Source organism: Carassius auratus, unplaced genomic scaffold (assembly GCF_003368295.1).
Source record: "Carassius auratus strain Wakin unplaced genomic scaffold, ASM336829v1 scaf_tig00007751, whole genome shotgun sequence".
NCBI classification, from domain to species: Eukaryota; Metazoa; Chordata; class Actinopteri; order Cypriniformes; family Cyprinidae; genus Carassius; species Carassius auratus.
The window spans coordinates 85011-107778 of record NW_020523875.1 but is presented as its reverse complement, the minus strand read 5'-3'; the positions used below and the strand labels follow the sequence as shown (position 1 = coordinate 107778).

General features: G+C 36.2%; 1 protein-coding gene and 1 long non-coding RNA gene across 2 annotated transcripts; one reads left to right on the top strand and one right to left on the bottom strand.

The window, feature by feature from the left end:
* Window positions 1-2185: 2185 nt before the first annotated feature.
* LOC113071630 (transcription regulator protein BACH1-like) lies at window positions 2186-22421 on the bottom strand. The gene is made up of 5 exons (XM_026244940.1): window positions 22264-22421; window positions 6451-6701; window positions 5201-6304; window positions 4235-4441; window positions 2186-3352 (listed from the first exon to the last, which is right to left on the bottom strand). Exons 2-5 carry the CDS (start codon window positions 6688-6690, stop codon window positions 2945-2947), a joined length of 1959 nt encoding a protein of 652 aa, XP_026100725.1. The 5' UTR covers window positions 6691-6701; window positions 22264-22421; the 3' UTR covers window positions 2186-2944.
* LOC113071631 (uncharacterized) lies at window positions 17035-20686 on the top strand. Its single transcript, XR_003280172.1, has 4 exons — window positions 17035-17616; window positions 18323-18391; window positions 18745-18828; window positions 19834-20686. It is a non-coding gene; the product is annotated as an uncharacterized LOC113071631 (long non-coding RNA).
* Window positions 22422-22768: the final 347 nt, after the last annotated feature.

Genomic DNA, 22768 nt, shown 5'->3' with positions numbered 1-22768 from the left:
GATTTGTGCTACAAATTCTGTAGAGGTATTGCGGCAGACTGCGGTATTTTACTGTGTTTCTTCGCATGGTTTGTTGTTATTGATGTTGTTGTTGTTCTTTTTTTTTTAATCAAAGAGGCTGTCAACCTCCAAAATGAGCTAAATAGTCCCTACACAACTTTTTTTTCTGTTAAAATCAGCTCATTGTTGCATAACCATATTCAATTTTGCTACAGGACGCATCCTGACAGGTTTATGAAGACATCATATAGTAAACATGAGTTACAGTAGCTACATGGGATTTTTTTTTTTTTTAAGTTTGACAGCCCCCTTCACTATCATTAAACAAAAAAGAGCTGCTTAGTAGCTTAAATAATGACTCATAATATTCTTTTCTGGATGAATGTTTTTTAACTAGTTCTGTCCATATTATTTTCAGCATTATTCCATTACTGTGGCACTTAAATATTGATTTCGTTGTTGATTTAGCTTCTTTTATGATGGTGTTTTGCAGAAACAGAGGTCAAGAGAGGAAAGCGAGAAGGTGTGTGGGTGCTGTTATCTAACTAACCTTTATATTCTGCACTGGAAAATATTTGCTCACTCTTGAACAAGGCCTTTGAAAAGATCAAGATCCGGCTCATAATGCCCATTTCTGTCAATGATGCAGCGTGGCTGGGATTGTGGGGGTGAGCTTGTGTGGAGCTGAGGTGATGTTCTGGGGAAAAAAATTCAATTTAGCTAAAGTATCAGTGTACTGAGTATATCGAGTGAATGTCATCATATATCTGCACTTGTATAGTGCATCAGTGAATAAGAGCTTTTATTCAAATCCACACAGATGGGATAATATTGCTGTGCTGCTGAATGTGATGATGTTTACTGCCAGCTTAAGGTTTTTTTTTTTTTTTAGTATTTTGATTAATTCTGAGATTTGGTTTAGACCGCCGTAATACTGTTTTCCCTGTCCCTAATCTGCTAACCTCATAACTCTTAATCAAACCCCAAAGCTGTCCCTCACTATTTTGTCTTCAACATAGTAATCCTGAATGAATGAGGTCATAGATTGTGGCCATGTGACACGCGCCAGTCATTTTACCTGAAACTTCTCAAAAAAGTGAGAGTTTTGTGCTCCTTAAAATAAATCCAGGAAAGCCACATCCAGTGATCATCCACCAAATCAATTTGTCTCACAGAAGGATGCAACTGTGCACTTCTCGGAAGACTTCTTCATTCTCTGATTTCTTATCATAAGCTTCATGACCACAACCCTGGCACAGAACATCAGTTGTCTGCTACATCTAATAGCAGAGGTAACCAGTTTCACTCACAAATTGTATTATTCATTATTAAGGTATGCTTTTCTAACTATACATTATGATGTTTAATGAAAAATAAATACTAGGAGGATATTTTGCATAGGAGGATACTGAGATACCAAAATCGTCCTTTGTCATATGAAGATCAATTATAACCGATGGCTGTCTCTGTACAGAAATTGATGATCGTGGCAGATTAGCCCAGGGGAATAGAACACACGAACACCAACATACTGTTCTGTAGCTGACAGCCGGACAGACCGTATCCATCAAAGTGATTGAAATGATGAAAAATGCCTCACAGCCTGTCATTATCCCAGCGCTCATTCTTAGTTCTGCGACATCACAGATTGGAATATGAAATTATTTCACAAATTTATCCTCAAGCTGTCATTGTTTAGACTGGAGCGTGTTTACACATTACAGACGCAGCTACGGTGCTGTAATTATGATCAAGCATGAGGAGACCGCGCGAAAACAACATTTGATTTGGGTCGGTGCTGCCATCAGTTGGTACAACTATCACTGCAAATAACCAAAACCTTCATGTAACGCAGGGATTCCCGACTTTTTTTGGTCAATTGAACCCCTTCGACCTATAATATTTGTAGTTTTATTTATATAATATTATAGTACTCATTAACATTTTGAATTCGTTTTTTTACGTTCAATATAAAAATTTTTATTGTTACTATCTTTATATTTATTTTTATAGCTAAACTCAAACTTTTTACAGTTAGTTGCATGCATATATATATATAAAATCTCAGATTATAATAATAATTGTAATAGTTTTAGTTAACAATAACAACAAACAACACTGGATTTATTTTATATAAATAATTTATAATTATATTTAAAAGGAAGACAAGTCTATTTCAAAAGTATACATTTTCATAAGTCATTTATTAACACGATTTCAGAAGAGAGGATAATTTGGTCCCAAGCAAAATGTTAGAGTGGCATAATCAAAATGCATTAAATTTAAAAAGAAAAATTATTAGACATTTTATTATTTAAGGCAACATATACAATGAAACCATTTTTGCTTGCAAATAGATTTCCCTGCCACAACTGATGGAGAGAGAGAAAAAACATAAAAGTCAACATTAGTGAAACTACAGCATGTGCAGTTCTTTACACCTGAACAGTATGAGCTACCAGACTTTAAATGAGTGTCACAGTTTCAGCAAAAACAGTTTACAGCACAGTGTAGTCTGACAGCTTTAGGTCCCCTGAGAAGAAACAGATTATTATTGAGCTGTGAGATGAGGTTTGTCATATTGTGAGTCCAAAAATTATCCTGCGAATTGAGGTTGATTGTTTCCATAAAAAATGTGAGGGATGTTCGGGGATGTGTAATAAGACTATAAATGATCCTTTTAGGTAAAGGAATACTTCACTAAACACTGACCAATACAAACTGAATGCTAATGCTTAAAGAGTTTGAGTAAAAAATGTAAATAAAATGTAATGTACAACCTACAGTCAGATGAGGACAGTAGTGTTGTCACGTTTGTTAAATGCACCTTTTAGAGTAAGTCCTTCACTGATTTTCAATGGTCTTTCCTTCAACCAACATATTTAATTTTGCAATTGTATGTTTCAAGATTGCTGATGAGAAGATGAGTGGCGAGTTTCACCATTTAACTACACTCACTGTTGTCAAAAGCCGAGGCGTCAGGTGGACAGGTGTGTGACTGAGCTTTTACAACACCAAGAGGTAACAGGTTCTGTGAGCTTGATTGTGCAACACTATTTTCCACTGAGGAACTAACTGGTGGTTCGGCTCCAGAGCAACAAGTTTGTGTGTAGAGGTCTGAAGCCTGGGGCTGGTGTGCCTCGGGACCTTGAGAAAGGTCTGGGGAGGGGCACAGGAAGGCAGACAGCGGGCAGTCTGGAGAGGAATATTTGGCCAGCCTATGAAGCTGCTGGGGTCTGAGAGCGGCTTCGGCACAGACCGTCTCATACAGGCCCGAGTAACTCTGCCAAACCTTCTTCTTCATCTGATTCAGCTTTATCCTCTCAACGCTCAGCTTCTCTCGCTCGCTCCTCTGCAGAGCACAAAGAAACAACATATATATTTGAAAATATTTATGCCTAAATTTAAGATTTGTTATTTATATTATTTGAAATAAATTTCAATTGCATATAAAATATTACTGCATTGCACGGTTTTAACGTAAACTAATAAACTTAAAGTGCTGCATATATGTCAATCCTACATAAATGAAATGGGTAAGAATTCTGCACTCCAAAAACAGTGCTTGCATCTTTTTTATTTTATTTAAATAATCATATTTTTCAAAATATTTTTTTTTATACATTTCATTTACATTTAACACATTCAATGTATTAGTACTATTACGGCAATCTTACCGGTTTCAATAATGTATGACTGACAAATATGCATCACATTAAGTTTATTAGTCTGTTTATTTAAAAACTGTACATTTTACATGCAATTCAAAGGTATGGATGAATCTCACAAAAACCTGTCCAGGTCATATTTCATCCACAAATAACAAATCTGATTTTTCAGAAAATAAATAAATAAATCTTTTTTTTTTTTCAAGGCCATTAAGATGCCATGGAATTCTTTATCATAATAAAAATGTGAATAAATAAATGTAATAATATAATATTTAAATGATTGCTTTATATACCGAATCAAAACTAACTGACATTTCAAAATAACTGAAATATATCTTCCATAAATCATATGAAAAAATTATTATTGATCCCTAAATAGTTGTGCATTTCCTGTCCATTTTCCTGAAGAAAAATCTAATTTCACTGAATTTCACTGAGATAGCAGCTGTAGATCAAAACGTTGATCCTGAATGAGGTATCTGAAGTTCTAGAAGAGTGTACAGCTATAAACTTGGAGCCTTTAGGGATCACTTTCAGACTATAAGGATCTGTCGAATACTCACCAGTTTCTCGATTTCACACTGCAGGTTGTATATGCAGTCAAGTTTCCGCTTACGGCAACGACGGGCTGCAAACCGGTTTTTGCTCCTCCTGCGGATGTCATGCACAACGTCGAGCTGCTCCCGTGTCAAGCACTGCTGCTTCAGCATCTGCTGGAAGTCATTCCTGCTTAGAGACACGATCTGATCCACAGAGAGCGGCAGCGCCATCTGGAGGAAAATAATCAACATGTCTCTCATCACCTAAACCAGGGGTTTCAAACCTGTCCCCCAGCAATGCACATTTCTCCCTCGTCTAACACACCTGATTCCACTCTTTAGCTCAGTAGTAGAGACTGTAAGGCCTGAACTGGGTGTGTCTGATAAGAGTGACAAACAAAATGTGCAGTGCTGGGGCTCCTCCAGATGTTTATATTTGACCACTATAATACTCAACATTCAGTGAGAATAAGATTTTTGGGTTAATGCCTTTATTTAGGTCCTCATTAAAAACTCATGTGGACTTTAGATCTCAAAACGAGTCTGACAAGTCATTATCAGGTGTGCAAAGTCGGTACGGTTCCAGCCTGCTCAAAACTCACTGAACAGTGCAAAGTCCAACAAACATGAACAACTCTAATAATGCTTAGCAGAGGTGCCAAGTTTATTGCTTACTGATCAACTTTAAACTGAAAGATATTTTATACTTAAATATATTTAAAAATAAAAATATTAAAATATATTTCTAAATATGAATTATTCTATATTGTAATACTAATATATATTATAATTGTTCAAATGCTAATAACAACAGCAAAATAATAATAACATTTGTTTCAATTATTCATAATTTGTAAATTTAAAAAAGTTAAAAGATTTGCGACCTTAACAATTTTTTGCAAATAACATTAGATAATAAAAAAACATTATTATTAAAAAACAAAAAGCTTAAGGATAAGGGTTTGTTCACACCAATGAAGCAGCCCTCACCTCATACAATCGTTCACTGCTGTAAGACTCACTGTCCCCCTCTGTGTCAAAACTATCAGAGTCCTCCCCTGATTGGTTGGAGGGTATATATGGACTGCCCTCTGATGTGGGACCCCCCTCTCCATCGTGTAGGTGAGCTCCCACCGCGCCAAAGTTCTGCAGAAACGGACACTCCACTGCTCTGGGATCCGGGTAGCAGCTTTTCAGACAGTTGAGATTTGAGGGTTTCGCCACCGAGCCCAGGCCAGAGGGAGACGCCTGACAAGAATCCGGCCAGAACGTGAGCTGTTTGGCCACCTCTGTTTCCTCCACGCTCCTCTGTTCATTGCATCGGTCATCTTTGAGCTCTATGTATGGCCTCACAACTTCCTCTGGGCCCGAGCGAGGGGACATTCCCCATTTTGCAGAGTCTCCTGAGTCACAAATAGATTGTGCCAACTCATTACAGGTTGGAAGTGATGGCTGGTCTGTGCAAGGTACAGGATTTAGGGGACAACATTCAGGCAGAAGAGAATCTTCATCGCCAATGAGAGGTGTCTTATCGCATGAAAAGACCTCCTGGCCGTCTTCATTGCTTGAGTGAGGTAGGGAGCTTAAAGGACAGTCGTCTTCTGTCCTGTCAAGGGACATGGGTTTGGAGCTGCAAACATCCTGACAGGATCGCTCCTTCCCACAAGCTATTTGAAACTTCCGGTACTTTGGGCACAGGAGGGAGTAATCTGTGTCTTTCTGGATGTGAAAGCTTTTTCCGACGTCCTCAATGGCCACCGAGGGAGGACAAGATGTCTCTTTGGCTTTAAGCTGAAGTTTTGAAGGCTGAAGTAATGATTTGTCTTCATCAATAACATCATCCTTGTCATTCGAGCTCAATTCAGCCCCTCGTGATTTAAAACATTTGGTCTTGCAGCACTTCCTCTGGACTTTGGATGCACTTCTGCTGCTGTCAAAGAATTTGGGGAGAAGGAAGTCAAAGCAGGCTTTGTCCAAATTCTTGAAACCAAGAACAGAGGCACAGTTACGGATTTCCAGCACATTCTCTTTGTTAAAGAGGAGTTTTGAGGTGTAGGCAAAGTCCAGCAAGGGTTCAAATCCCTCTGAAGTAACCTTCAAAATGAAAAAAGAATTAAAAGTGCTTCATATCTCACACAGATGTTGTTTGTAATATATGATATTTCTGCTGTAACTTGGCCAAAGATATCCCATGAACTTCCCCCTTTGAATGCATTTCAGACCTTTAACTATGTTGTTACCTCATCAGGAAGGTTGATGATAGTTCCTTCAGGTGTATGACTGGACACACGAGCGCTGAAATAATCACTGCAGGATGCCAGAACTGCCCGGTGGGCCCGATAACTCTGGGTCTCTGCCACAACAGTCACATCACACAGAAGATCTTTCTTCCTCTGCTCATTCAGACATTGCAGAACGTGGGAGCTGTGCACAGACGACTGGAAGGTGAACTTAAACGACTTGGAGTTTTCCACCGACATGCTGAGTTAATCTGTATGGTCAAAACATAAAGAATAGATGTACATGCTCAATTCAGGGAAACCGTCATGTAGTAATCATGACAGATTTTTTGGTTATAAAACTCATACATTAGACGTATTGACCAATTACATTTCTGTGACTCTCTTTTTCTGGATGTAGATGTTTTCAAAATCTCATTATGAATGTTGTATGCAGCAATTATAAAGTGCAATTTCTAACCAGTCTAATATTTTAGAGTGCAGCATAACTTGTAAAATACGTTTTCAGTATAGAGATTTCCATATGGTGAACTCAATTTTAAAATCCCATATGACTTTTACACCTTTTTTTTTTTTTTTTTTTTTTTTTACAAATTACAATAGTGATTGCCAACTTTTTCAACAGCATTGGTTCCTGAAGCATTTTTACCATAGATTTGTGTTAGAGAGTTAGAGTTAGGATATTGCCCATAAACCAAACAAACTAGCTAATAAGTGAATTACAGAATTTGTTTATCGTTTAATATGTTTTTGTTTTTTTTACGCAAGAATTATTTATGATATTACTGCTAGGACCTGCCTGTATAATTATATTTTTTCACTAGTTAGCAGGGAATAGGAAATGTAAAACCAAGAACGGAACAAGAACGGAGTGACACTGTGTGTGGGGAAGGTAAATTTACACCACTCCACTCACATGACTCCGTTCAGGTTTTGTGTTTATCTTGCCATGCAAAGTTTGCTGTTTTGGCTTGTTTTTGTTTTTTTTCGTTTCGTTTCGATTGAGAAACGTTGCCAACGTGATACTTAAGCACGTACGTGTCTTTACCCACACGAGAACTCCTTATCTCCACCGTGTACTGAGAATTTTTTATGAGGTGTATCTTGTGCAAGTTCTGCTACTCACTAAGCAAACTGAGAGGAGAACTAACGTGTATACGCTCGCCAGCCGTCTGGCCAAAATCCCATAGTATTCAGGCGTCAGACGTAAGATATGAGACGTCAGACGTCACGGTCACGTGTTGGAGCTGCGCTCAAACTGCGCGGCGGCGTGGCGGCGGCGTAGCAAAGAAAGGATTTTTTTTACTTTGCGTCTGGATAACGTACGCGTTGATAAGCGTCTGGATAAGCGTCTGGATAACGTACGTGTGCATAAGCGTCTGGATAACGTACGCGTGCATAAGCGTCTGGATAACGTACGCGTGGATAAGCGTCTGGATAACGTACGCATGGATGACGTACGTGTGAATAAGTACATTAATAATAATTTGGCTTTGTCCTATTTTGCCCTAAGGAAGGCTTTAAGGTAATGATAACAGCACCTAAAGTACACATCTGTCTCCTCAGTGGAATAGTCTGGGTCCAGGATATGCAGGTGCATATGAGCCCTGGCAGTTTTGGGACATAGCTGGGGGAGAACTTCTAATTAAAACAAGGGAACGAATAGAGAGCCCTTCATGGGCCCGGCCTTTGTCCAACAGCTTGTGTGAATTCTTTGCCCAAGTCGACTGGATACAGTGACTTTTTTTCTCTCTCTCTTCCCTATTACACATCTATTAAAATAGTTCACTTTTGATTTTTAATAGAAAAGTTGTCATTTCTATTTGTTCCTTTAAGTTAATTTTGAAATATGTTTGGAAAATTTTGGGTTTGGTAAATTCAAGTTTTTGATTTTTAAAGGAACGAGCAAGCTGCAGCTCGTTCAGACAGTAAGTTGAGCATGTTTGATCAATTTAGCCTTCTCAAACCAACAAGACTTACCTAAAATAAACAGACATAATAGGCCTACACTTCATGCATTTCACAGTATTACTTTAAACATTTAACTTAGGTAAATGAGCACTGTTAGGCGCATATTTGTGCGGAGAGTGAGCGCTTTGCAGGACATGGAGGAGCCAGCTTGCATTTTTTTTTTTTTATGACAGTAAAAATTTAAAAATGCGCCGTCATTTTTGCTCATAAAGGTAAGAGTATGCATCATTCGGAACTCCAAAAGGTCTACTTGTACATGTGTGCACTCACAATATCAACAAAACCTTATGCTTTTGTAAAATAAGGAAAACAAACAGGATGCGATTTCTGTCTTCTTGGTCTTTATAGCAGGAACGCTTCTCCAACATGATAAATATATCTATAGAATGCTTTTTATGTTTTAAATTATTATTTTAAAACGAAATAATTCAAATCGAAAACAAAAACTGTTATATTGTGAAGTAAAAAAAAAGTCTATGGCATCCATCTTTCTTTTAACTTTTTTTTTAACTAACTCTGATCGATTCATGAGACATTCGTTTGCATTAAACTGTTCTGGGCCGGGTTTCCCGTTAACGATTGATCTTAGCGCTTAAGAGCGTTTTCTACGAGTAATTTTACGATCGTTCGTTATTGTTTCACGTGAATTTCCCAACTATGCACGTAAAGCAATCGCAAGTAGCCGTGCTTTAAGTGCTACTTAGGAGTCGCTGTCCGTTTGTCAAGTGCTGAAATCTCACTTTAGAATGGCTCGTAACAGTAGTACACGATTGCTTATTGATGTTAAACTAATGCTGCGTTCCAGACAGACAACTTGGATATAATAATTTTAATTAATTCTAATATCTACAGTACAATATTATATTATATATATAATGTTCTTTATATACAGTATAGAGAGAGAGAGACGTTATTGGTTTTCTGAACTTCAGCAAGTCGTTGACATACCCCCCCACCCAGTCTTTGAAGCATTTCCCACATTATTTATTTTATTCGTTTCTTTTAATTATTATTTTCAGTCATTTAATTTAGATGTGTATTTCAATTTTTTAGATGTGTATTTCTTTTAATTAAATCATTTATAAATGTATAAAAAAAAATAAAGAAAACGAGTCATAATGTGTACAATAAAGCACAATCAAATCCTTATAATGATCATTTTTAATGAGCCGAAAAGAACACACGTCACACCGCTGTTTATCAATTTGCACTGGGTACAAATAGCTGCTGGCATGAAATTCAAGGCATTGATGTTTGCTTACAAAACTACCACTGGCTCTGCACCCATTTACCTAAGTTTGTTACTTCAGATTTATATGCCCTCTAGAAGCTTGTGTTCTGCAAGTGAACGTTGCTTGATTGTTCATCCCAAAGAAGCACAAAGTCACTTTTACGGACTTTTAAATTAAATGTTCCCTTCTGGTGGGATGAACTCCCCAACTCAATCCGAGCAGCTGAGTCCTTAGCCATCTTCAAGAATCGGCTTAAAATCCATCTCTTTCATCTTATATCTTTTCATGTATTATGCAATTATATCTGTATGTATGTATAAAGATATAAAGACCTCTAACACTACCTCTAACACTTCTTTTTATTTATTATATTAGTTAAAATCCCATGCTACGTGTACTGTGTTAACCTAACTGAGACTTATTATAGCACTTATATATCATTGCTCTTTTGTTGTTTTTGATTGCTTCCACTGTCCTCGTTTGTAAGTCGCTTTGGATGAAAGCGTCTGCTAAATGAATAAATGTAAAGGTAAATATAATCACATTTCGCTTGAATCAAGTTAAAGGTGTAAACTGCCGACTGTCCTGCATGTGACCGCATAAATCTGTCTTCTTACGATGCACTTAGGGCTTAACGATTAGGCTACTCCAGAGCACCCGTAGATCTACAATGATTTTCAAGTGCTACTTAAATTACGATGCTTTTGGGAAACAGACTGTGATATTAAGATCAGTATGATCGTTTTTACGAACTTCTTAGGCAAATGTATGATGCTACCTTAAATGTTCTTTAGGCTTTTGGGAAACTCAGCCCTGATTTTTTCAACATTCATTAAAATATTAATATTTATTTCGTGCTGAAAATATTGAAGAGGAAAATATAATTGATTCATGTGCAGTTACTGAACGAATTATCTCACTAAATGAATCATAAAAAGCGTAAAAAAAAAGACGTTTATTGTTTGTACATAGAAGTTTTTTGCATATACACTGTAAAAAAGAATTTGTTGAGTCAACTAAAAATATTTTGTTACCCCGCTGCCTAAAATTTTTTTGTTATCTTGACAAAAAAAATCTTGTTGAAACAACTTCAAACTAGAGTGGAGTTAGTCCAGGTAACAAATTTCTTTAAGTTGACTTGACTATTATTTTCTAGTCCAGTCAACTAAATCATGTTGTGTCAACAGGGATTTTTTTTTACTTCGATCAATAATCATAAACAAATGTTACTCCACTGCCTTAAATGTTTAAATAAAGATGACAAAACACTTTTTTTTAATGTAATTTATTTAATGATAGAGACAACACTTTCATTCACATTTAAATTGAACAAGCAATTTGCTGTCAACACATCAACTGATAATTGATAAACAAAACAAAAAATGCAAAATACAAACACGTCTAAAGATCTGAACCGACACTTGAAAGTGTGATGTATAATAAATAACATTGGCATGGGATTGAGAAACAAATAGTTGCATTTCAATTCATCAGATCAAACCCACAGGGATTGTTTTTAATTTAATAATGCAATATGAAAATCAGAAGGTTGAACTCTGCATATTAACCCTGCACAAGTTCACATGCACTCCCCCCACCATAATGCAAGTCATGGTCAAAATGAGAAACCAAGATATATGTAATATAATATCACAATTAGTTACAAAAAATGAGTGTACTGTACTTCTGTATAATAAGATATAAATGGAATGAATGCACATGGAAGCACAAAGATCTAAAGTCAGATTCTAAGTTTCATTGCACAACATGACCAGACAGAAGTGTTAACATCAGAAGGATCTTGAAAGTTTCCAAACTCGTCCCCCATCATAATGCTACATACTGAAAATGTGTACATACTGTTTAAGAAAATGAGAGGTGAAAAAACATTTGTTTACATGAGAACATGCATATTCCAAGTCATGACATGTAAACTTTAATGTACATTCTATATAGTGAAAGGCACAAAAGAACCTTTCCTTATAAAAAAAAAAAAAACACTACTTTTTAAGAAAGAGTGCGGTGGAGCCGATGGACACATCATGAACACTGAAAAGTGAAAGTGACATGACATACATTTGTGCTCATCATTTAACCCATCCAAAGTGCACACACACAGCAGTGAACACACACCGTGAACACACACCCAGAGCAGTGGGCAGCCATTTATGCTGCAGTACCCGGGGAGAAGTTGTGCCTTGCTCAAGGACACCTTATTTGTGGTGTTGAGGGTGGAGAGAGCACTGGACATTCACTCCCCCACACCTACAGTTCCTGCCGCTGTAGCGAGCACATGGTGGGAGCAGCTGGTCTTCACAAGTTTTTGCAGAGCCTCGATGGTGTATTTAATGCGCTGGAGGTAGTGGATGTTCACTGCATACAGACCCATTAGGAGTCTAAATGCCTTGGGGACATGGGAGATGTCAGTGATGACAGGATGTCCAAATGAGACCAATGTTGGTTATTCCTTGGGAAGCACATCACATTGCTGTTCCTCAGTTACAATCAGAATGCCCTCTTCAATTTCTTTCTCAACATCCTTAATGTCACTGGATGGCTGGGAAAAGAAAAAAATATTACATTACTTAATAAATTTATAAACGAACACACATATGTACATACACTATTAAAGTTGTGTGTTTTGTTAAAAGCACAGCTACCAATTAATGCAAAGTGTAATTCACCTTCAAGTGGAAGATATTTTGAAAAATTTAACCAAAAATGAAAGTCAAAATTAAATGGTGCTCCTCAACGGTTTCGTTTAGAAACATTCAAAATAACTTCCTGTATTAAACTGTTAAAAGCCTGTACTAAATTCTTTGTTCTGCTGAACACAAAGAGTTTAAAATCCCATGGGAAGATAAGTGTAAAATACACCCCCAGAACCAACTATTCTAAAAATGGGGGGAAATTATTTTCTTCACTGGTATTCTACATGATTTTTGAATGACATAAAATGTGACAAACCAATACAACTCAGGTTTTTTTTCTTAATCTGATTCTAAGTGTCTAATCTGTCACACCATTTATACAATGATCAGAAAATATGTTGGTGTAAATAGGTATTCCTTTTAAATAATAGTCTGTTGCACTGCATGTTCAGAGTAAAGCATGACTCCTAAGGGCCGTTTCATAGACAATGCGGGAAACGCGAGCAAGAAACGCGAGCGACGCACTCCTTTTCATAGTCTAAACAGTGAACGCAAGCGTCACGGTTGATGCGTGTATGCAATACACTGCTCACGCAACAGGGGGTAGTAGAGTCGGGTGATATTAGTAGAGTCGAGTCGCGTGATATTCAGATTACAATGGCAACTGAAGAGGAGTGTATTCTGTTGCTGATGAACTATGGTATAAATGTGGATGAATATGTATAAGCAATGTCGCCCCCACCGACAACGCATAGTATTGCGTGAATCGGCACGTCGCGTATCAAAAACTAGGACCACACATTTGGCTACACACCGACGCATAATGGCGGCCGAAGCATAACGATGCGTAGCCTCGGGGACACGTATGCCTACAGATGAGTTGACTATGAAATGGCCCTAAAGGGTTGGTTAACCCATGTATGTTTTACTCACCCTCATGGCATCGTAGGTGTGTATGACTTCTTCTTTCAGACAAATCCAGTCGGATTATATAAAAAAATATTTATGGCAATAGGTGGGTGTTTTTTTCAACAGTCCAAAAGTAGTCAAATAATGTGCATCAATTCATAATAAAAAGTACCTCACATGGCTCTGAGAGGTGAATAATGTCCTCCTGTAGCGAATCCATGTGTTTTTGTAATAAAAAAAAATACATATTTAAAATGTTATTCAAAACATATTTAAACCCTTTTCTCTCACTTTCGTAAGAGCCATTCCGGGTGGATGAAAATAGGACATAGGGGTCATGCATGCACCGGTGATTAGTGACGAACACGGAAGAGCGGAGGAGACAACAATACGCCAATCACAAAGTAGAATCACAAAATTAGGCTTGCACGTATGATAGTCAGTGGAAGAGAAAAAAAAGTGTTTACAACTTTTTAAATATGGAAATTTTTCTTACAAAAAGTGCACCGATTTGCGACAGGAAGCCTTTATTCACCCCCCAGAGCCATGTGAGACACGTTTTATTGATGGATGGGTGCATTTTATTTGACTATTTTTGGACTGCTGAGAAAAAAAACACACCTTTCTGCTGCCATTAAATAACTTGGAAGAGCCAGGACAATTTTAAATTCAACTCAGATCAGATTCGTCTGAAAGAAGAAAATCATATACACATTGGGTGCCTTGAGAATGAGTAAAACATGGCCTAATTTAATTTTTTTGGTGAAACAATCCTTTAAGCAACGTTGCTAATGGCCAATATGCTAGAACTGAACATTTTTCAGGATTCAAAACAGTATTCAGCAAAATAATAAAGAATGGCTATGTCCATAAACAGGGTTTCTGGTGGTTTTATGAAGATAAATTCAACACTTTATAAAGACATTTTAAATACCAATTATAGAAAATTCACGTAATAAAACTGGGGAAAATAATGTCAAATTATGTTCTCTAAATTTTGAAGCTGTTTTCCAATGCAAATATCTACATTTTCGTAAAGGGTTCACCCAAAAAAGAAAAAGAAAGAAAATTGTCATTTACTAAACCTCAAGTTGTTTTAAACCTGAATTAGTTTATTTCTGTTAGTCCCAGTCCCAGATAGTCTAACACAGTACACAGATCGTCTAACAACGAGTTACAACCCCAGATCACCCAGATTTCTTCTTCTTTTACCTGGATCACATCACTGCAGACTGATGGTGCTCAGATTGGTCATCCACAAGCGTAATCCCAGCAGTCATGTCCTTGATGAATTCCTGCGCACAGCCTGTGTGCTTTAATAAAAACAAAGGGATGCATTAAACAGGGCCTTACAATTGTAAAGCACATAGACTCCAATAAATGTGCATTTATAAATAAATAAATTTACTTACAACTTCGTCCAAGCTCTACAATGTAAATTCCATTTCCATTATGTCTGCATATCTTTTTGATGGATAACTGCAAAAGGACTCGCTGCGGTCCATCCACAGGATTATTGAATTCTGCGCTGAATCTTCAGTCATTCAAAAATATCATAAACATGAAAAATACAAAAACATGTTAAAACACTGTAAAATAATAAACATACATATAAATAAATCTTTACAGAGAAAGACAAATGTATTGACAAGTTTATATTAAATGCCAAAGACAAACTATACCATCCAGACAATGCTTTTAAATGACACAACACATAATTATAACACAATAAAAGGAAATTTAACACATTTGTGTCGATCGTTATTGTATCTCTATTTATACAAGATATAGGATATTATTACTTTTATTCTAAAATATATAGATTTAAACGTACGCAATTTACTTATGACCGTATATTCACCATAGACTGTATAAAAACAGATATTCACGCAGTATTACACTGGGTTCTAGGTTCTAGCGAGGCACTTGAATGACTAACGTTACTTCAGAAAACTGAAAGAAGAGTTTGTAACGCTACCTTCAGAACTTCATCTGAACCGTAGACTGTAAAAAAAGCATCAGAACTAAGCTTATGTCAGCGATATCAAATGTAACGTTAAGATACGCGCTCCAGAAGAACTCTGAGGGAGGTGCTCATCTATGGTGCTCATTTGTTTCCCTTATAACATGCAGAAAAGACACAGTTCGAGTAGGAATCTTCTTTTTTCTCTTAATGTTTCATCGATGTATATTCTGACGAATGTCTTACGCTGTCAGGTTTAGAGCAGTTCCTTTTTTTTTTATTCCCGCCGTTCTTAATCCATACAGTGATCCGCGTTGAGCTCTCGCGCTCTGTTTGCACGGCCTCTAACGCAGCCCTGGGCTCAAATAATACATACAAACTGTATTTTTATCGTGCTCCACATAAGTTCAGCTCCGCTGTCCAGCATGGGAGAATATCTGTTTTAATATTTATAAGGAGAATACTGTGGAACCGCCTGTATTTTGAGGCTTCAGAGTGCCGCGAAACGAACATTTACATACAGTAACTTACATACAGAATATACGACTCTTAAAACAATACTTACTCTTCTGAGACAACAAATGTAATTTTACACATTAAGCCAATAAATACGAATATTTTACTTACCAAAGTTGTATTCTAGTAAAATGTCCAAACTTTGAGGAGAAACTGACTAGAATGGCTGAAGACCTTCTTCTCTCTTCAACAGCATTCAGGAGAATAACGAGATCTCGCGATAAGTGATGTTCTGAACGTGATATTGCTATTGAATTGAGTCAACAAATTTTTTTAAGTTATGAGGACAAATGACCTAGTTCAGTCAACTTTCAAACTAGTTGAGACACTGAAAACTTAAAATTTTTAGTTGAATGAACAAATTCAGTAACTGCAAGTTGTGTCAACATAAAAAAATTCATTGAAACAACTAAACTGCTAAATAATTTTTTACAGTGTATGTCCGGAACTGACTTGCTATGACAGACTCCCTGTGATGTGTGATCATAAGGCTTCAGTAGACATCAACACAAAAGAAGGCTACTATATAGTACCGACTTATTTTAATAGATATAATAATTGAAAATGAAAATGTGTCAAAACAGTTTCAAAAATGTTCAAATAGGCATATATAAACGTATTAATTAATTATCAATATATAGGCTATTAATTTGAACATGTAGAGTAGACTACAAGAAACTTCTGTTGTAATAAGCAGCTTTAAGACATAAAAAAAACCTTAACTGTAAAATAATAATCATCTGCTGATCATACAATTATTTCGTTTTCAGAAATGAGGTCTAATGTATAGTGATCGTTTTTTCTTTAGAGACGTGTTGTATGAACTATTACCAGTAAGTTCATATGTGCTCAGATTAAAATTAGCCTATATTACTATTGTATTATTTTATTTAAGCTGTAACTGTGAATACATTTGGACACTCCATGTTAGTCACTGATTAGACTTACATGATTTAAAATGGATTTTTAGGTGATATTGCTTGAAAAGTGATTTATAATGAGCGCTAAAAAAAAAAAACTATGTAATGCAGTTTATTTTATTATCACGTGCTGACATAACCTGAGACTAAAAGCTGTGATATACATTTTGTCCACTAGAGAGAGCCAAATTATATGGACAAGGCCTATTTGAAAGTGAAAGTCCTGACATTTACCAAGTAACCCATCCTTGGAGCTGGTGCTCTGCATTTAACCCATCCAAGTGCACACACACAGCAGTGAGAAGTGAACACACACCCGGAGCAGTGGGCAGCTAGAGATCCAGCGCTGGGGAGCAACTGGGGGTTCAGTGCCAGGGTATTGAGTTCAGTCCATGGGTATTGAGGGTGGAAGAGAGCGCTGTTCATTCACTCACTCCCACCTACAACTCCTGCCAGCACCGAGACTTGAACCGGATACCTTCTTGTAAGTAGTCCAAGTCTCTAACAATTAGGCCACAAACTTGTGCGAACTTCTATGTCAAAATCAAATTCTCCAGTCAAAAACCCTTACATGATCTATCAATATCAAACTTTGGCCTCAGATGACAAAACCTACAGTACAAATACACACACTACAATAGTTTAGCTTCCTTAAATATAATAAGTTATCTTTACTTAGTTGTTATACTTACTAGGTTTTATTAAGTTACAAAATTTGCTAATTTTAAGGCAAATAAAACAACATGCTGCAATGAGTAATTCTTTCTTAAAATATTCAAGTAGCTACAACAAAACCGATTACATTAATTCACCAGTGAGAGGCAGCAGTGCGCTAATGTGCAACAGGAACAAAACAACAGAAGAAGAAATAAGGACGGTGCGCATGCGCAGCAAGCAAAGTTTTGAAGCTGCGTCGAATTTGCTGAAACTGAGAAGTAAAAAGACTGTTTACATTTCACCTCTGGACAAAGAATGATTGATTACTTCTACACAATAATAATAAGGTAAGTAAAAAAAAAAATAGTGTGTGGTTGTATCTTTCTGTGTGCTGCTAATTTGAACTGACTAACATTAGCTCCTTGTCAGCACCAGTGTCAGCTAACGTAACAGGTAACGATCTTTGCTATTCTGCTATTAGAACAAAAACTATAGAAATACACAACTTGTGGCACATTTGGGTAAATGTAAAAACTTTTAAAGACTTTTTTTTATTTCATTTCTCAAATTGAAAAATGTTTTACTAGTTAAAAATTAAAGCATGTAAATTCTGAGGAACAATTCAAGAACATGCAAGAATATGTGCCATTTATTAATTGTTAACAGTAATCTTTTGCAAAATTTCCTCTATAATTTTATAACACTGTGAGGCTTTGGCCACTTTGTAGGTTAAAGTCATTTTTCAGTTTACAAATGTATTTTCATCATTTTAATGCAATCATAGTCATTACGTGATCAGACATAAGGTTTAAACTGAATGAGCTAGTTGTTTTGCAGTAATTATTTATTTGCTGTTTTAAAAACACCGAGTACTGTAACAGAAGAAATGCTGCTTTTGAATTGGTTTTATTACTGATGCCTCAAATAGAGATGTATAGAAAATTTATTTCTATTGTAAAAATGCAAATATCAAGAAATTAATGTGTTCTTGTTCTACAATTCACAACATTAGTGGAACTTGATTTTATATGAAGAATTATTTTTCATATTTAGGAAAAAAGCTTGTGTCAGCTGTCTTCTCTGAGCAGCGGTCTTGTGATCACCGGTCTCAGTATAATAAAGGTGAGATATTTCAACAGCAGTAGAGCAGTTTTTGACTCAATCATGTGCTATGCTTTATTTGCAATTTCAAATAATTTATTGCAGTTCAAGAATACCTGTAACCGTATTTCCGTATTTGTAACTGTGTTTCTTTTCACATATCTAAGAGTACACTTCACATCCTAGAACCCATAAAATGTATGATGCTACCTTAAATGTTTAATAGTTTTATTATATTTATTAATAATATTTAAAATAAACAGCGCTTATTGACTTCAATGACTTCTTTATTGACACTTTGAAAAACATGTTTCTATTGTAATTTTTACATTTCTTAAACTTAGTTTTTCTTTTTAAACTAATTAAAAATGCAGATTTGACAGAACTACACACCCATCTGATGCCTACCTGTTTTAATTCATGATCCCCCCGGATACTTCTACAACTAACCCGCCTTGGTAAGTTCCCATAGTTAGTGACACCATTTTAGAAAACATGCCTGTGTATTTGCTGGTATATTACTGAGATACATTTATAAATATTAATGTTGATTACATACCTAGTTCAATCAAAAATGAAAAATGTGCCATTTAATCTCCCTCCTGTCAATCTATTCCATAAAAAACTGTGCATCTTCATGACACGAATGAAGATATTTATCCCAAATCTCTGACACCCAAGAAACCATCAAATCAATCCATATGAATGGAGCCAATTAATCTACTTTTTGGGCCAAACTGTTCAATGAATTGTAAGGAGCAATTTCAGTTATATTTCCACTTGAACTCTGTTAGGCATGGTCTGATGAACTGTTCTTGATCCAGAACTCTTATCTGAACACACTGTAGAAAGCCTAGATGGTAGTCACTGCTCAGGGTTGGTCGTTTGTTTTTGCCTAGCCACCAGTTTCTCTGCAGCTGGGCAACATGCTATTTGAGTTAAGTAAACTAGGTAATATTAAAATCAAAAGTAATATTTAATCTTTCGTAACGTGGGTGCTATTTACATCAGGTTCGATATCTTAACTATTGCATTACTAAGGCAACGACTGACACATTTATGTTGCATTCAAAAGAGCTCTGTTGACAGCCCAACAGTGAAAAATTAAACCATATCCATATTAGCACAGAATGGAATGGTTAAGCATTGAGAATTAAGAATGGTTTGGCCTGACATTGGAAAAGAGGCTCAAATCTTCGAAAGAGACATAATTGCTATATGATCACGTGTCTAAAATTTTGGGTAAATAGACATTCAGTTAAAGGACAGAAATTTATTTAACTGAAAATGTCTTTATTTGTGTTCTGAAAATAACTAAAAGTCATGGGTGAGTAAATGATGATGTGAATATAAATTTTGGGTGAACTAACCCAATGTTATGGCAGTGTAGGCAAGACAGAAAACACTGAAAACTGATCATCCACATTTCCATGCTAATATTGTTTTTATTTGGTTTTATACAGGTGTCTGATGCTGATGCAGTCTGGGCACTAGTATCTGTTGGCTTGCTGACTATCACTGACGATGAAGTACTTCTCCAAATCTTGACCCAGTGTCTTCTGCCATCATTGTTCAGGGTAGTACTGCAAAGAATAGTCTCCAGGGTCTGCCTCCAACATTTGCTTCCCGACCACCATGTGCTACGTTTGCATCACTGCTACATGTGGGTTACCCTGATACTGTGAAGAGCGCCTACAATATGATGCTTGACTTGGGACAGAAAAAAAAACATTGGCAACTTGTGTGGCCAACTCATTGCCGTATTTAAAATCATTGTACTGCTACCTCCATTGTTTAACATAACTAAAAGCAGATTGTTTTTGCTTTGTTTCAAAATTTTTGTAATACGAGTTAAAACTACATTGAAAAAAATATATCATCTTTAACTTTGAACTGTCACTACATTTGATTTAGGGTAATGTGTGTGAAGAATAGAACATTAAAGGCAATTGGTCAACTAGATTTCTGTTCAAGTAAATACAACTTAGAAATTCCAAGTTGCAGGAAATGTTTCTTGATTTAGCTAAATTTAAATTAGTTGTTTGAAATACGTACATAGTATAATGTACTTAATTTAGTTGTTGAAAATAGTAATTCTGAGTTACACGTTTACAACACTTATAAATAAACCTTTGTTAGTACAAATTACTATTCTTATTTCACTTGTTTTTTTCAAGGCAATCGGTTTGCATGCTTTTTTTTAAATAAGGTTTACTCATTATAATTTACAGTGCAGACAACCTCCCTGCTCAGTGCACACTAGTGAGATAAAATCAAAACACTGTAATTGTAATAAAGTACTGTTACTATACTGTACTACACTGTGTGATTCTTTCAGCTCTCTCTCCAGTGCTAGGATGCATTTTTAAAGCAGTCACCTGTGCTCCTGTTCATAATTTCCTGAGATGCTACTGAATGCTTGCTTATGGATAATTGTGTGTTATTTGAGTTCACACTGTGACAATAGAGTTAACTATTTGATGTGTTTGTGTTTTATGAATGAGACTTTGGAGAATGTATATATGAATTTTATAATTTATATTTTATAATTTTATAATTTCTAAACTACAAAATTATTAAAACATTACATGATTGAAGTGTTTACTCCTGGCCCATGGTCCATTGTTAATTTCAAATTTGGCCTTTGGATTTAACTATTAATGCATTAAGCCATTTTTCAATTTATGTTTTCTGGTGGACAAAACACTTAAACCTATACAAATGTTGTTTTTTTGGTTTATACTGTCCTTATCTTGGTGCCATTAGTTATATATGATGCTTACAAGAAAGCTGTGAATTGGTTGTTCCTGGTTGTTGTTTTACATGTGCACTTCTAAATAACATTGTAAGTTCATTGATTAGATATACTGCAGTGTAAATTAAATTTTACTCATATTTTCGTCAGCATTATGAAGATTATGAAATATTTGGGGATTTGGAGGAGCTAATTGTTATAACATGCAAGTTTTTCTTTCTTTTTGCTCCGAACAAAAAAACAAACAAACACTTAACTACAGCACTTAAGACATTTGACAAAATCACACACACAAATGGAAAAAAAAAAGATATTAAAAATGACAAGGCGCTTGACGTCACGTAGCTTCTCACGCGAGAAGGGGGGCGACGAAAGTGTCGCGCTTCTTATCACACGTCTTTGGTCACGGCAAGGTACGCGACGATTGACACGATGATTGCTTAGTTTGCAAATCAAATGCATAAACCACACCCCATAGAATTTGACCTAGTCAAGTCATGAGTGTATGTGCGCGCGCGCGTGTGTGTGGCTTAAGGGTGTGCGCGTTTACTGCTGACTCATTGGGATTTGCTGATAAAGGATGAGCAGGCATTTTCCCCGTCTGTCCCTTTCTAAACTCCTACACTTTACGAGAAACTTGGGGACCAGCTGTCTCGTACAGTTCAGCTGGAGCATTTTATGTTGTTAAACGGAAACATTTGAACTTATAACCCTAACAACAAACGCGCCTTGTACATACCTAACATTACGCTTGTGTCACAAAACCTAGTGAGCCGCCTACCTAGACAGCATCTAAAGCATCATAGGTGCGCTTTATATGTTCGAATGGAACCTTCGGAACGCGGATACAACGCTCAAAATCTAGTTAGGAAGCTCCTTATGTTTCCAGACAGCCTACGTCTAATGGGGAAAATGACATCTGTACAGACTAAAGTCTTGATCATTGAAAAACTCACCGTCGTATGGCGTGAAACAGAACCATATCCGAACTACACCATTCAATAATATTTTACATTTAATAATATTGTTAAGACATTGTTAAACTTTAAATATAGAATTCACCCATCTCCATTTTCAGTGTTTTTCTCTTTCGACAGAAAAAAACAAAACAAAACCACAAGAGATCGTATATACTCACCTGTCATATCACTGCAGAGTGAAAGAAAAAGGTTAATTTGATATGCTACTAACTACATACTAACTCGGCTTGCTTAAAGCGCTCACTTGTAACTATGAAAATAAGGAGGCGCTTGTGTTACATTCTAGTGTCGTGTGACTTCTGCCAAAAAAAATAGTTTTTCGTTCCGCCTTCTCAAACAATGCCCTCTTGTTATTGGTCCTCTGTCCTGTCAATCATTAACGTCACTACTTCCTTACTTCTCGCCTACAGACCGGCTTGGATTTCACCCACAGCCCACTGTACAGGCTGACACATAAATAATTGAACCTCCTCAGTCTCGAGTTGGGAAACTTTACAAACAAAACCGACATAATTATGGAATATTCACTATATTGAATATTTAGACTAAAGTTCATGGAATCTAATCATGTTCTGATCTATTTATTCTCACCAACGTAGCCAGAAGCACTCTCGTTGTGCCTATTAAACTTAAATAGATAGTTAATAATGCATAAAATCTTTA

Coding starts and splice junctions, on each gene's coding strand:
- LOC113071630 (XM_026244940.1), bottom strand. CDS start 6,690: ATGTCGGTGGAAAACTCCAAGTCGTTTAAGTTCACCTTCCAGTCGTCT. Junction 6,305..6,450: donor TCATCAACCTTCCTGATGAG/GTAACAACATAG, acceptor TTCATTTTGAAG/GTTACTTCAGAGGGATTTGA. Junction 3,353..4,234: donor AGTGTGAAATCGAGAAACTG/GTGAGTATTCGA, acceptor TGTGCTCTGCAG/AGGAGCGAGCGAGAGAAGCT.